This window comes from Gasterosteus aculeatus, chromosome 9 (genome assembly GCF_964276395.1).
Source record: "Gasterosteus aculeatus chromosome 9, fGasAcu3.hap1.1, whole genome shotgun sequence".
NCBI lineage: Eukaryota > Metazoa > Chordata > Actinopteri > Perciformes > Gasterosteidae > Gasterosteus > Gasterosteus aculeatus.
The window spans coordinates 21,566,115-21,581,148 of NC_135696.1; the positions used below are offsets into that span (position 1 = coordinate 21,566,115).

The 15,034-nt window shown below is 50.5% G+C and overlaps 1 protein-coding gene across 15 annotated transcripts in view; it reads left to right on the forward strand.

Moving 5' to 3' along the window:
• The window catches only part of cacna1ab (calcium channel, voltage-dependent, P/Q type, alpha 1A subunit, b), an 80,668-nt gene that overhangs the window by 17,028 nt on the left and 48,606 nt on the right, over positions 1-15,034 (forward strand). For 14 of the 15 annotated variants that reach the window (XM_078079826.1, XM_078079831.1, XM_078079835.1 and 11 more), the window contains exons 4-14: positions 9,363-9,454; positions 9,610-9,762; positions 10,003-10,190; positions 11,757-11,860; positions 11,936-12,051; positions 12,153-12,197; positions 12,301-12,393; positions 12,516-12,713; positions 13,952-14,064; positions 14,459-14,571; positions 14,849-14,980. In XM_078079826.1, the coding sequence (XP_077935952.1) occupies positions 9,363-9,454; positions 9,610-9,762; positions 10,003-10,190; positions 11,757-11,860; positions 11,936-12,051; positions 12,153-12,197; positions 12,301-12,393; positions 12,516-12,713; positions 13,952-14,064; positions 14,459-14,571; positions 14,849-14,980 (1,347 nt within the window). The remainder of the gene's footprint in view (positions 1-9,362; positions 9,455-9,609; positions 9,763-10,002; positions 10,191-11,756; positions 11,861-11,935; positions 12,052-12,152; positions 12,198-12,300; positions 12,394-12,515; positions 12,714-13,951; positions 14,065-14,458; positions 14,572-14,848; positions 14,981-15,034) is intronic. The other variant, XM_078079828.1, reaches the window with a different exon arrangement.

The following is a 15,034-nucleotide window of genomic DNA, read 5'->3' on the forward strand; positions in this document are numbered from 1 at the left end:
ACAAAGTGTGTGCGTGTGATCAGGGCCACGCCCCCTCTGTTGCAGGGCTCCTTTAATGAGGACACACACACACACACACACACACACACACACACACACGGGCTGGATCAGAGCGGCGCTGCAGGGAGCAGCAACCAGGGCAAAGTGAAATGTCACTTCTCGGGGAGACGGGGGGGCGTCGGGTTTGTTGTTATGGCGATAGCAGGGCGAGTCTCCTCCGTCCTCTTCCTCGCCCTCCTGTCTCGTCCTCCTCTTCCTCCTCTTCGTCTGCGCGGCGGACAAGAGGAGAAGCCTCCCTCGGCTGACCCCTGTGCCGCCGATGACCTCATCGTGACTGTAAACGCCTCACGTTCACGTGTCGTATGAAGCTCAACACACACTCAGTCAAATCAATCCAATTATTATTGTGTCAACTAGATAATAAAACAACCACGATGCTGCTGCAGATATGAAAGAACAACGCGTGTGTGTTTGACAGGAGTCACATGGCGCGCTGACCAATCACAGCGCACGTTGATGCCGACGTACCGACGAGGCTTCCTCGTGCACGGCAAAGACCAACAACCACCAACGTCCCCTCTGCGGACTTGAATGTGTCCCGCTGGAGGACGTGGAGGCGTCTGATTGGATGAAAGCCCCGTCGTTTCCCCGCCCCCCCGAGCGAGGTCCGATTCCTGCGTGTCCCTCCGGAGCAAGACGGCTTTTTAAATAAACCTCAAGGTTGATTATGTTCGTTTCAAAAGTGGCGTGCAACCTCGTGCCGCCTGCCGGGGGTCCAAGCGGCCGACTCGTCTGGGCGGGGGCGCCATCTTGGACGCGCGGCGTTCTTCGCAGCGACCGGAGGCCGCTCGCCGGGGAGGACGGGGAGAGACGGAATGACCTTTACTGTAATGTCACACATGTCATGAAGCCGCAGCGTCTCGCGGCGTCTTTTGACCGAAATGACAAATAATAATGAAGCAACGGATTCGCGACTCTTCGCCGTCACACAAACTCAACGCTGAATCGGAGGCGAAGGCAAAATGATTCAAACCATAGCGAGCAAACCAAACTCTACATTAGAGAATTATGTGTCTGCTTCAGACTTTCTGTGGATGGAGAGGGAGGGAGGGAGGGAGGGAGGGAGGGAGGGGGGGAGAGCAGCACTGGAGTGGAGGTACTGCAGCTAGATAACAGTGGGAGGAAGAAGAAGAGGACCACGTGACAATGTCTCTCCCTTCCCCCGGGCTCTGGATAACAGGGCAGAGGGAGGGAGGGAGGGAGATAAGGGGGGAGGGAACAACAAGATGGGCTTGGCTCTTAAAGAAAGAGGGAGAGGGGACGGAGAGCAGAGGGAGGAGGACGAGTGATGGGTGGCCACGGTGAGAGTGATGTATGGAGAGGGTGAGGACGGAGGGGGAGAGGGGAGGGGGAGGGGGGAGGCAGAGACGGAAGAAAAGGAGGTGGGGGGGGGAGAAAACGCCGAGAGGGAGGGAGGGACGGAGTGTGTGTGTGTGTGTGTGTGTGTGTGTGTGTGTGTGAGTGCTGCAGTAACCTGCTTTTCCCTGCTCCCCGTGATCAATCACTCAGCTCAGCCTATATAACACACACACACACGCGCACACGCACACGCACACACTCCCTGTTGGATCATTACCATGCGTGGCCTATATTGCCAATTGCACTCATATTCCAAGTGCATTCATGTATATTCATATAAAACCTCTTTAATTGACGGTGCAGGAGTGTGTGTGTGTGTGTGTGTGTGTGTGTGTGTGTGTGTGTGAGTGTGTGTGTGTGTGTGTGTGTGTGGTTCTGTTGTGCGGTCGTGAACATTTGCACATATTTGAAATAAAGAAACATGTAACAGAGAGAAAAGTGTGTAAGAACCGGGGAAGCTTCATGCAACACGTAATGATGTTTGACTCAAATATTCACCTGTAGTGTGCGACGCCGACCCCGCGACCTTTCACCTTCAGGACGAATTCTGGACGCTAAATGTGCGTCCAACGGGGTGACATGTGACCAACCTACGTCAGTCTCTCGCCCTCCCTCCCTCCCTCTCTCTCTCTCCTCTCGTGGCTCCTGCGAGTGTGTGTGTGTGTGTGTGTGTGGCAAACACACTGAGGAGAGAGAGACGCTTGATGAGGACCAGAATTAATGAGTGAGGGAATAAAAGGGGAGCGAGGACACACACACACACACACACAGACACACACACACACACACACACACACAGACACACACACACACACACACACACACGGGGTATTTAGCATTCAGGGATGACAGCTCATTGATTCTCCGCGTCGTGACGTCACGCGGTGATCTAACCGCTGGCGCTGGTCGGTGAGAGGACACTGTGGACGTCCCTGTGGACGTCCCTGTGGACGTCCCTGCGTCCCTTCTGTTGCAGTGAAGACAATTCTAAAGTGGTGAAAATGCAGCAAAGCCTCGAAGGAACATCGCGCGCTCGCTGGTGGACCGAAAGGCCGTGAATCCAAAACCCGCCTCAACGGCGTCCGGGCCGCGACACCCGAGAAGAGACGTGAACTGATGTAGAACGTGCGGACGTCTTTGCTCAGAAAGTCATTTTCCGACAATTATTAGTTTCCTGTCGTCCACAAAACAGACGAGGGATTTGTTCTAAAACGTTGTAAGAGTTTAATACATTCGTAGGAGGACCGGGTCACCTCGACAATGGGAGGGCGGCACTGAGTCACCTGGCGAAGTCCCCGAATGACATCATCACTCCGGGCAGGAAGGGGGAGGAGCTTTGGGTCAGAAAAGAGACAAATTAGAGGAAACTGGTCCACTCAGTCCCCAACCAAGTCAACATGTGATCCAAAGCAGTGACTTTGAGGCACACAGGTTATCCTCAAAGTAGAGAGAGAGAGAGCGAGAGAGAGAGAGAGGGAGGGAGGGAGAGAGAGAGAGGGAGAGAGGGAGGGAGAGAACCTTGCTGAGAATCGTCCCTTTGCCATCTCTTCCATTATCATTATTGCCTTGCAGTCATTCACAGACTCATCACTCTCCTTTACGTTCCCCTCCACCCTCCGACTTTGAAACCCCCCCCAACGTGAACACACCACCCGTGTGAAGGGCGTTGGGTTTGTGTGTGTGTGTGAGTCCTTGTCGAGCTGAAGATCAGGGACGCGGTGGATTGGAGGAGCGGCCATTGACGCCGCGGCTTTCTTTAAGGTTCGAGCAGAAAGTCCGTCTGTGACGTCATCGTGTATGAAGACGCTCCGGCCGCGTCCTCCGGTACTCGTTATCCACCCGTTCGCATAGAAGTAGAAGTTGGACGTTGAGCACTTCAAACTGTGGTTTTTCACTTCAAAGTGCCCTTCAGCAAGGCGCCTGGGTGTTTAACCGCTGCTCTCTACCTGACGCTGACCTCTGACCTCTAGAATGGACCTTCAAAGCGTCGATACGACACACCCGCAAACATCCGTACCTTCTGATGTGCGGACGAACAGGGACGGAGGCGTCCAGACTTGGTGTCCTCGTGAGCTCCAGGAGGACGAGGGGGGGGGGGGGGTGGACGGAAAAACTGGAGGAAGATCAGAGGCGCCGGAGAGAATGACGTGGTCGAGGCAGGAGGAGGCGGGATTAGAGGTCAGAGACGAAGCAGGACTGAGGAGCAGCCGCTGCAGCAGAGGACTGTTGGAGTGAAGATCCACCGTGGTCACCAGGTATCACCGGTGCCTCACAGCTTACAGGGGGAGGGGGGGCCGGATAGACGCCGTGATGTCACTTTGAAGGCGTGACAAATAATCTGTCCATCAAAACGAATGCAATGAAGCTGATGGATCTCTGCACAGTTCTGCAAGCAGAGGCTCCTCTGGTGGACACCAGAGAGAACGCCGCTTCAGCGCCTCCCCTCTCCTGAACCGGAGGGTTTCCGCCCGCTTCAGCTTTGAAACCCTCCGGTGGCCAGAGGGAGTTTGCAGAAAATCACTCAGACAAATAAAGGCTGAGAAAGAAAGCGACGGATGATGGAGTGAAGCCGTAGAGGAGAAGATGTAAAGCCACTGATCATGCATGAAGCAAACGGGACGAAGGGAAAACCGGGGGGGTTTGTTTGGTCCTTGGGCTGAGTGTTATCACTCTGCCGACATCAGCAGTAATGTGTGAGGGAGGAGATGGAGAGACGGGAGGACAAAGGAAGGAGGGGATGTGGTCACCATGAGAGTGCTTGCATCCCGCCGCCGCCGCCAACGAGCGCTTCGGCCAAGCAGGAGACGCGGAAGGCGAAGGGGGGTGGAACGAGGGGCCGGAGGAGCTGCTTGGATGGGAGGGAGGAGAAGGTGTCTCTGATGACGTAAGCCTTGAGGGGACGAAGCCATCGCAGTGTCCCACAGGTCCCAGCACCCCTCTGCACCCTGCAAATGGGCTCTCCCAATAGGAGAAGGTCATTGGGCCGTACCATCTTGGGAAGGGGAGGGGGGAGCCGCTCAGCTTACTCATATGGACCAGGCCAAAAGTATTACTCGATAACTCAATATCTACCTACCACCACTTCCTCGTCTTCTCAGGACAGCGTTCACTCAAAAGGGACGGAGGCGATCTGACGACAATCAGCCAGCAGGCCGGCGTTTGTGTCCCTTATTTTGAAAGCAACGTTGCAACGTTGTTTATGAACATTTATGAACAACAAATGGAACAAAAAAGACAACAAAGCTCTGCCGTATGGTGGATGAACACTGATAAAAACTTCAGCGTTCAGTTTATTCGTTTAGCAGCTTTTATTTTGAAACCGCTAAATGGGGACGTTTGGGATTTGACATGGCAGGTTTCAGTTGAGGTTCGAGAGCCGAACTCTCGTGTGGAGGGAAAATATTGCAGCATTATTATTCAACTTTAGAGAAAAACATTCCGTCAGCTCACGACTTTCCTGTCCCATTAAAACGAGAGATGTTGATGGTGTATATTTGTTTCTTACAACATATTGGTCAAATTTTAAAACTGTGCACTGTGTCACTCTGGACCATTGTCAATCAGTCGATGTGTGCGTGTGCGTGTGTGTGTGTGTGTGTGTGTGTGTGTGTGTGTGTGTGTGTGTGTGTGTGTGAAGCGGCTGAGAGATCAGCATGAGGCACAAAGGGGACAGGAGTTCACACTGTGATGACACATGGCACTCCCACACTATACGCACACGCACACACACACACACACACATGTCTGGATCTGGTCCCGGCCTCCGTCATGCTGAGTGCGTGTCTTTCCGCGCTCGGATGGGATGCATTACACGCGACACACGAGAGGCACGTTGCATGTTGCCTGTGAGCTGGTGACATCATGTCAATGTGTTATCAGTGAATATCTGCTCGCATATATCAATATGTTCTTATTTACACGATGGGAATGGCGGTTGTGACCCAGTGAACCCCGTCGCAGGAAGCGTGTTTTAGTAAAAAGTTCAATATTTTGGCTGTTTTTGTCCTCGTTCAGACAGATTATTATTAACATGATGCGGGTGAAGACGTCGCACTCTGTTTGGGGCTGTTTGAATATATATATGTTCTTTATTTAGGTTCGGCCTTGAGGTTAAAGATTCATTACAATTATACTAATAATAATCAAAACAATAGTAATAAATAAGCTATTTCAAAAATAAAAAACATTGTTTATTTCTCTTACTCCAGTTAATGCGGCAGCAGAAAAACTAAATAGCTTCAGCCATCTGGTCCTTATTTGTACGATGGAAGTAAAACTTTAAATTGTTGGTCTTGCTGCACCGTCCAACGTGATGAACAATTCTTAGACCAACAAATCACGCGGGTAGTTGTAGTTATTGCCGTCGGAGCTGCAGTTAAAGGGCCGGCGCCGTGCACCGCTGTGTGATCCTTGTGTTCTGGTTAGCTTGCGGTTAGCCTTCGTAGGTAGCGGCTCCCCCGTCTGTCATCCACGTTACCTTTCTACAGTGGCCCAGAGAGGACAAACCAAACGCTCGCTCTGGAGGAAGACTTCCACCTCGGTTTTGTTACCTGAAGGCCACCGTAGTTCTCCAGCCGGCCCATCGAGCCGGACCATGGATGTGGTTTTACATTGAGCGGCCCCGGCATGCAGCAGGAGGAGCGAGAGGCGGGGCTATTCAGTCTAAATGCAAACACACGCACTGTCCCTTTAAGTGTAAATGGAAGGAGTCTGATTGAAATGACTGCTTTATTACGCGAGGCCCCTTGTTTAAAATGTGCCTTGTGTCTCCAGTGTTCGTGTGTGTTTGTGGGATTTATGCGTCAGCGTACGTGTTGCAGAGAAAGTGGGTCGGCCGTGCTAGCTCCGCCGCAGACCGTGCACGCTGCGCGCGTGTGTGTGTATGTGTGTGTGCGTGTGTGTGTGTGTGTGTGCAGAGAGAGCGCATGCACACGGTGAAAGTGTATCTTTGTTTGTATGCGGCAGAAGGATGCACTCGTTTGATCAGTGTGTGTCTGTGTGTGTGTGGCTGCATGCCTGTGTACGCTGCCATTGTGTGAGGGGGGAGTAGAGGTTGACGTGTGGATTGTGTGCGTGTGTGTGTGTTTGTGTGTGGGGGGGTGGGGAGGGGATGTGGGGGCTCAGAGGGCTTGAAAATCAATCGCTAGGAGACCCACTTCCCATCCCCGCTGCTGCAGCAATGCCGAGATTCCATCAATGAGCAAGGGCTGCGTTGCCCCGGCAACGCGTATGAATGAGAGCGGGTCGGTAACCGTGGAGACTCGGCTAAGAGAGGAATCGCTGGTCGCCATGGTGATTCCATAAGCGGGCAGAGAGAGGGAAGGAGGCGACTGTCCTCCAAAGATCTTCCTCATAAGGGCCCCAAACTTCATCTTCATCAAAGGGCCCCAGTAGGACGCACACATTATTTTTAACCACATTTGGAGAAAAACTAGTCACGCAACTTTTTTACCCATTTTAAAACCCTTTGGTGAGTAGCAGATCCCCAACACGCCAGAACCAGTACCATAATATTGATATATCTTTTCAACAGTAACAAATAACCTGTCATATATTATAGCACACACAGGGTTTCCCTTTACCCCCACAAACATGTTTAGTATACAAACAGTAGTTTGTTTAGTTATACTTTTGTCATGGGTGTGGCATTTTCAGAGCAGAGGCCAAAAAAGGGGCTGGTCTGCAAAGAAGCAGGGGATGCTTTAAGGCGGGGCTTACTGTGATTGACAGGGCTCCACCAGAGACAACCTGCTTTCCGATTGTCGTAACTTCAGTTCATTGGTTGAGAAGAAAGACAAAACGCCGACGGCCGTAAACCAGGATGGAGACCAGGACCCCGAGGCTCCATGAAAGTCCACGAGCACACAGGGGACGTCCCGGTGACCACGTCCACCTCTCCAACACGTCCATGCAGTTTGTTATGAATACACAGAATGGATCTCACGAGCTGACGTAGATGCGTAGATACATACATGGCGGACGGAGTAGAGACGGTGCGCCGGGAACCGCATGTGCCATGTTGAAGTGTCCGCGAGCAAGACACCAAACCCCCACCTGCTCCCCCGGCGCCTTTACGGCAGCGCGCTGCTCCCACGGACGGGTTAAACGTCCTGCATGTGCAATGTAATACTGCAATAAAAATGTCTTCTTCTAAAACACACGAAAGACTGAGGAGCGACGACCTTCATCTCCACCTGCAGCGCGCTTCAAGTGTGAAACACAAGAGGAGAACACACTGTTAGCATAACATAGCACGGTTAAACTGTGTGTGTGTGTGCGTGTGTTTGTGTGTATCTGCTCTGCGGGCTGATTGTTTCCCGGGAGTCAAAGCTTCTGTCATCACTGTCCAAACACCTTTCTCCCTCCTGCAGATAAGACTCTCCCTCTCTCCCCCTCTCTCTCTATCTCCCCCCCTCTCTCTCTCCCCCCCCCTCTCTCTCTGTCTCTCAGCAGTCGCATCTCACACTTTTGACACACAAGACTTTCACTCTCTTACAATCTTCTCGTTGTCTCTGTCACTCTCATGTCTCTCTGGGGGGGGGGGCATGGGGGGGTGCGTATCGTCCCTTCCCAGAGGGCATTTCACCTGGGACACTGATTTCCTCACTACAGAGAAGTAGAGTCATTTCCTCATAGACGTCTATGGGAGCAGAGGAGTCGCCCCCTGCTGGTCACTACAGAGAAGTAGAGTCATTTCCTCATAGACGTCTATGGGAGCAGAGGAGTCGCCCCCTGCTGGTCACTACAGAGAAGTAGAGTCATTTCCTCATAGACGTCTATGGGAGCAGAGGAGTCGCCCCCTGCTGGTCACTACAGAGAAGTAGAGTCATTTCCTCATAGACGTCTATGGGAGCAGAGGAGTCGCCCCCTGCTGGTCACTACAGAGAAGTAGAGTCATTTCCTCATAGACGTCTATGGGAGCAGAGGAGTCGCCCCCTGCTGGTCACTGCAGAGAAGTAGAGTCATTTCCTCATAGACGTCTATGGGAGCAGAGGAGTCGCCCCCTGCTGGTCACTACAGAGAAGTAGAGTCATTTCCTCATAGACGTCTATTGGAGCAGAGGAGTCGCCCCCTGCTGGTCACTACACAGAATGCATGAAGCGTTACGTGTGTTGTAACACAGTATATTTAGGTTTACTGAGGAATACAAAGTCGTTATTATTTTCATTTTAATTTGATCAAATTCAGACATTTGACTTCATGTCTCTAATTGCAAGATTAAGCTCAAAGGCTAAAAAATATTAAATAACACAAACAAATTAGAAAAATAATAGGAAATAGCAATAAAAACATGTCCGCTCTCTTTCTTTTGCTTCCCTTCCACACGTTTGTTGTTGCTGTGTTTGCCCCCCTCTCTTAACCCCCCCGCCGCTCCCCCTGCCGGCCACCTCGGTGCGCCGTGTGGGCAGGTTCACCCGTTGCCAGGGGTTACTGCATCCTGGAGGTGTCGGGTTTGTCTGGTGAATACTGAAGCTCCGCATTCGCCACCTCCAATGAGAAAGAAACAGAAAAAAGAGCCAACATAAACAGAGAAAATCAACGACAAACATTTGAAATGCGTTGAATAACAACAGGTACATTAGTACACCGAAGTATATCTAATATATAATCCATAACCTGGGGGGCAGAGGGGAGAAGAACCACGATCCTGTTCTCTAATCGTGTTTTTAGTCCTGCTTCCTTTCTGTGTTTCTCTTTTTGGGTCTTTTCTCTCGTCCTGCAGCTGTTGTGATGCTCAGTCAGCAGCAGGTTGTTAAGTGACAGTGAAAACAGTGAATTTAATCATGATTCTGTCCGTTTGTTGGTACTTTAGGCGTCGCAGCTTTAAACAGGACAACGCAGGCTGTGACCGTGATGTCTTAATCAGGTCATTTTAAAATACATTTATCTAAGTGACGTTCTCTGTTTCGCCTCCCTCTCCCTCTCCCTCTCTCTCTCTGCAGTATTTTGTCCTCAGTGGGGTCTCAGCTTGACCTCAGGACCCTCCGAGCCGTCCGAGTGCTCCGACCGCTGAAACTGGTGTCTGGGATTCCCAGTAAGTGTTTTCTTGTTCACTCCAAAATATGACAAACCAATGCGTGTGTTTACTAAAGCCACTTGCCAGTGCTGCCCTTGTTTCTCTAACCCACTGACTGCTTCAGTACTTGAAGGCACCCCGTCACCTGACGCTCCTCTGCGTGTGTCCTCCAGGCCTGCAGGTGGTGCTCAAGTCCATTATGAAGGCCATGATCCCCCTGCTGCAGATCGGCCTGCTGTTGTTCGTGGCCATCCTCATGTTCGCCATCATCGGCCTGGAGTTCTACATGGGAAAGTTCCACACTACCTGCTACGACAAGGTCACACGTAAGAACCCGCAAACGACCACACGGAAGACCGCAATGACAGCATGAAAAGTCCGTGTGAAAAGTGTGTATTTGATCTACATGTATACATGTATACCTCTAAGGCTTCATGGGTCCTTAGTCTTGCTGGTCGAAGGCGGCAAAGGTTTGTCGGCGTTATGGCGATCACGCAAGACGCCCCTTACGCGTCACACCGGTACCTGTTTGAGCCCGTGACCAGCTCTTCCCCACCTTTCACCAGGGGAGGTGGTGGACAGCTTGCCGTGCGGCACCGAGCTGCCGTCGCGGCTCTGTCCCAACGGCACCGTGTGCGAAGGGCACTGGATCGGACCCAACTACGGAATCACGCAGTTCGACAACATCCTGTTCGCCGTGCTCACCGTCTTCCAGTGCATCACCATGGAGGGGTGGACGGACATGCTCTACTACGTGAGTTTGTTCTGTTTACAGGACGGACGTGGAGGAGTTTCATATGAGATCACGTTTCATCTACTACGCGCAACCTGGTTCACATGTTGTCAGCGATTCTTTTCATGGTGACAGAGAATCGGCCATCAGACACCAAACATCCGGTCACCTTTTCCAACATGTTGTTTGTGCTCTCTGGGAGGCGCGTCGGGTTTGCACTGAAGCCCTTTCAGCACCCTGAAGGAGTCCGGAGGGCTGGCAGGTGGGGGCGGTGGAGGGTTTGGTGATTGGCTTGAATCCCATTCGGCCCGATGAGGCATAAAGTAGTTTGAGATTTGATTCAAAACACCATTTATTTGTCTAAAAGCCATTTTCCGTCCCACTCGCTTCCCTTTTATCCGTCTTCTCATCCGTCCTTTTCCCTGCTGTCGGAGTCGCCGGCTCGCTCGCCTCCTCCCTCTCCTCCTGCTTCTCCTCCGCTCTCTATTCTGGGCCGTCTCGCTCTATATTTAACATCTTTTCTGATGGATGGAGGCCCACTTGCACACTCACACGGGCAGTGAGGAGAAAACCAATGAAAGTTTAATAGAGAACGCCGAGCAGAATAAAACACGTGCACACAAGCGGTAATAACCAGCTGATGGTTTGAGACCGGGGACACAAACCGGCCCGGTAACCCGATTCTCCCACTGTCACATCGTTAGAGAGGCGTGTCAATCAATCACCAGGCTCACCAGACACCTCAGTGATCGATGTTTGTGAGAGCTGCAGTTCTAGTAGTAGGTGTAGTAGTATAGTATAGTCATACTAGTACAGTGTAGTAGTAGTATAGCAAAGTTATACTAGTATAGCGTAGTAGTAGTATAGTGTGGTTATACTAGTATAGTGTAGTAGTAGTATAGTGTAGTTATACTAGTACAGTGTAGTAGTAGTATAGCAAAGTTATACTAGTATAGCGTAGTAGTAGTATAGTGTGGTTATACTAGTATAGTGTAGTAGTAGTATAGTGTGGTTGTACTAGTAAAGTGTAGTAGTAGTAGTATAGTGTAGTTATACTAGTATAGCGTAGTAGTAGTATAGTATGGTTATACTAGTATAGTGTAGTAGTAGTATAGTCTGTTTATACTAGTATAGTGTAGTAGTAGTATAGTGTGGTTATACTAGTATAGTGTAGTAGTAGTATAGTGTGGTTATACTAGTATAGCGTAGTAGTAGTATAGTGTGGTTATACTAGTATAGGGTAGTAGTAGTATAGTCTGTTTATACTAGTATAGTGTAGTAGTAGTATAGTGTGGTTATACTAGTATAGTGTAGTAGTAGTAGTATAGTATGGTTATACTAGTATAGTGTAGTAGTAGTATAGTATGGTTATACTAATATAGTGTAGTAGTAGTATAGTGTGGTTATACTAGTATAGTGTAGTAGTATAGTCTGTTTATACTAGTAGAGTGTAGTAGTATAGTCTGTTTATACTAGTAGAGTGTAGTAGTAGTATAGTGTGCACAAGAACATCTAAAGTGAAGCGCGTCTTAATGAACGTGCACCTCCTTCACGTCTCAGACGTCATAGCGGTTATTTCTCCTGCAGAGTAACGACGTGGAGGGCAGCGCCTGGAACTGGATGTACTACATCCCCCTCATCATCATCGGCTCCTTCTTCATGCTCAACCTGGTGCTGGGTGTGCTCTCAGGGTACGGACCCCCGCCTCCCTCCTGCTCCATGCGTTTTATTGAAAATAAGATTAACGTTAACAATGTGCCTCGCAGAGAGTTCGCCAAAGAGAGGGAGCGCGTGGAGAACCGGAGCGAGTTCCTCAAGCTGAGGCGCCAGCAGCAGATCGAGAGGGAGCTCAACGGGTACCTGGAGTGGATCTGCAAAGCCGGTAGGTACACACACACACACACACACACACACACACACACACACACACACACACAAACTCCATGCAGAAATAACCTCCTGCAATGTGACTTTCATATCTAGAAGAAGTGATCCTGGCGGAGGAGGACGGCACAGTGAACTTTGATGGTAACTTCTCTTCTTTTCTCGCTTATTTAGGACGTGCAGGTTTTAGCTGGCGTGCGAAATATCTGAAGACACAATGACAGTATTTTCTTCTCCTCGTCGTCAGGTACGAGGCGAAGGCCAACCATCAAAACCAAAAACAACAAGACGGAGCTGCTGAACCCCGAAGAAGGAGAGGACAACATGGGGGACGCAGTAGGTGAGGAAACGGAGGCCGAGAGCAGTGAGGATGGAAACAAAAGAGAGTTTCAGCCCTTTGCTTAATGTGACGGCTGAATCAGTGAATAAAACGACCCCCGCGGCCTCTGACCCCCCCGGCAGGTTTCGCCCGCTCCAGCCTGAAGAACGGGATCGAAGGCTCCAACTACAGCAAGAAGGAGCGACGGCTGCGCTTCTTCATCCGCAAGATAGTGAAGACTCAGGCCTTCTACTGGACCGTGCTGTGCCTGGTGGGCCTCAACACCATGTGTGTGGCCGCCGTGCACTACAACCAGCCCGAGCTGCTGTCCGACTTCCTGTGTGAGTCCAACGCACACGCACACACACACACACACACACGCGTGTGCACGCGCAGGGCTCCTCCGGTAAAGACGCCAAACGTCTCCTCGAGTAGTGGGGATAAAAGTTCATAAACGGGGCGGCCATTGACGCATTCGACACCCAAGTGTATAATAAATAAATATTATTATTAATCATATAAAGACAAAGTATTTGTATTTATTACGGAAAATAATGAGAGATCAAATCAGTAAAAATGTAAATAAATACGTCTTTAAAGTGAAGCATTTAAACTGTGGCAAATACTTATTTTAATAAAGATAAAACGCTGAATAGTCTCGTGTGGTGGACAAACAACATCTTTGACGCAAATATCAAACAAACAAGGTCATTCAAGGCAAGTTGCGTGCACGTGATGCACACACACACATGCACACACACTTGGTCCCGACCTGAATCATCTTTTTACTCTTCAAATCCTCTGCTTCCTCCTGCACGTGCACGCCCCACATTTATGAGCTAAAAGTGTTGATCTGGTCCATCGCAGCCTCTTTATTTGCCGTCTGCCCTCCTCTACTTATACAAGACGGACCAAACAAAGCGTCGTTCCGTCGCTCCGTTTGCTCTGGTGATGAGGGCCGGCTTTACAATATGATGCAGAGAAACACGGAGCTTCTGTTGACTCCTCGAGTCACAAACATCCAGCGTTTTTACCAACAAACAAAACGTGAGCAGAAAGACGTAAAGTTGTTGGTGCCGCGATGAAAAGCGTGTTTCTGCGTTGTGCTGATTTCATTCACACACACACACACGCACACACACACACACACACACACACACACACACACACACACACACGCACACACACACACACACACACACACACACACACACACGCTGGCTGGTGTCCAGTGTCATTAGCATATGAAGCTGCTGATGGAGTCCATTAATCACCAGACTGTCATACACCGCTGGGCTCGCACCACTATTGACTTCCACTCATCCCTCTCTCCCCCTCTCCCCCCCCCCCTCTCACTTCCCCTCCCTCCCCCTTTTTCCCCCACTTTCAACTGTTTTTATGGGACTTCACCTCCCTCCTTAATCTGCCCATCACCTCACCCTCTCTCATCGTCACCTGCCTCTCTCTCTTTCTCTCTCTCTCTCTCTCTCTCTCTCTCTCTCTCTCTCTCTCTCTCTCTTTCTCCTTTTCCTCTCTTTTCCTCACCCCTCTCTCCCTCTCTCCTCCCCCCTCCCTCCAGTCTATGCAGAGTTTATCTTCCTTGGCTTGTTCATGTCGGAGATGTGTATCAAGATGTACGGTCTGGGCATCCAGCCGTACCTCCACTCTTCATTCAACTGCTTTGACTGTGTGGTGAGTGCGCACACACACACAGACACACACACACACACACACACACACACACACACGCACACAGACACACACACACGCACACACACACCGACACACACGCACACACACACACACACACACACACACACACACACACACACACACACGCACAGACACACACGCACACAGACACACACACACACGCACACACACACACGCACACACACACACACACACACACTGAAACACTCCATTCCATCAACAGATGTTTTTCTCATGTAGCTCCTGCGACAAACAAAGTAGAATAGTTTCTACACTCAAACTACTCAGGTTGAATCTGAATTATAGATACAAATAGAGGCCATAATTGAACACGTGTGTGTGTGTGTGTGTGTGTGTGTGTGTGTGTGTGCAGGTCATTGTGGGCAGCATCTTCGAGGTGGTGTGGGCCACCATCAAACCAGGAACCTCCTTCGGGATCAGCGTGCTGCGAGCGCTGCGACTGCTCCGCATCTTCAAAGTCACCAAGTGAGCGCACACACACACGCACACACACACACACACACACACACACACACACACACACACACACACACACACACACACACACACACGGGTCGGTCAGCAGGAGACGACGGCGCTCAGGTGGAGGTGCTGTTTTACTTCTATCAACAGGAAGTCAGTCGCTGATACGTTACCTAATGACAATGATGTTTATCTTGTTCGCCATGTTGCTCCTCCTCCTCCTCTTCATCTTCCTCCTCTTCCTCCTCCTCCTCCTCATCTTCCTCCTCCTCCTCCTCAGGTACTGGGCTCCTCTTCGGAACCTGGTGGTTTCTTTGCTGAACTCCATGAAGTCCATCGTCAGTTTGCTCTTCCTCCTCTTCCTCTTCATCGTGGTCTTTGCCTTGTTGGGGATGCAGCTGTTCGGAGGACAGTCAGTATCAAGCCCTCGTTTAAGTGAATGAACGTCGGCGTTTGCTGTCAGTGT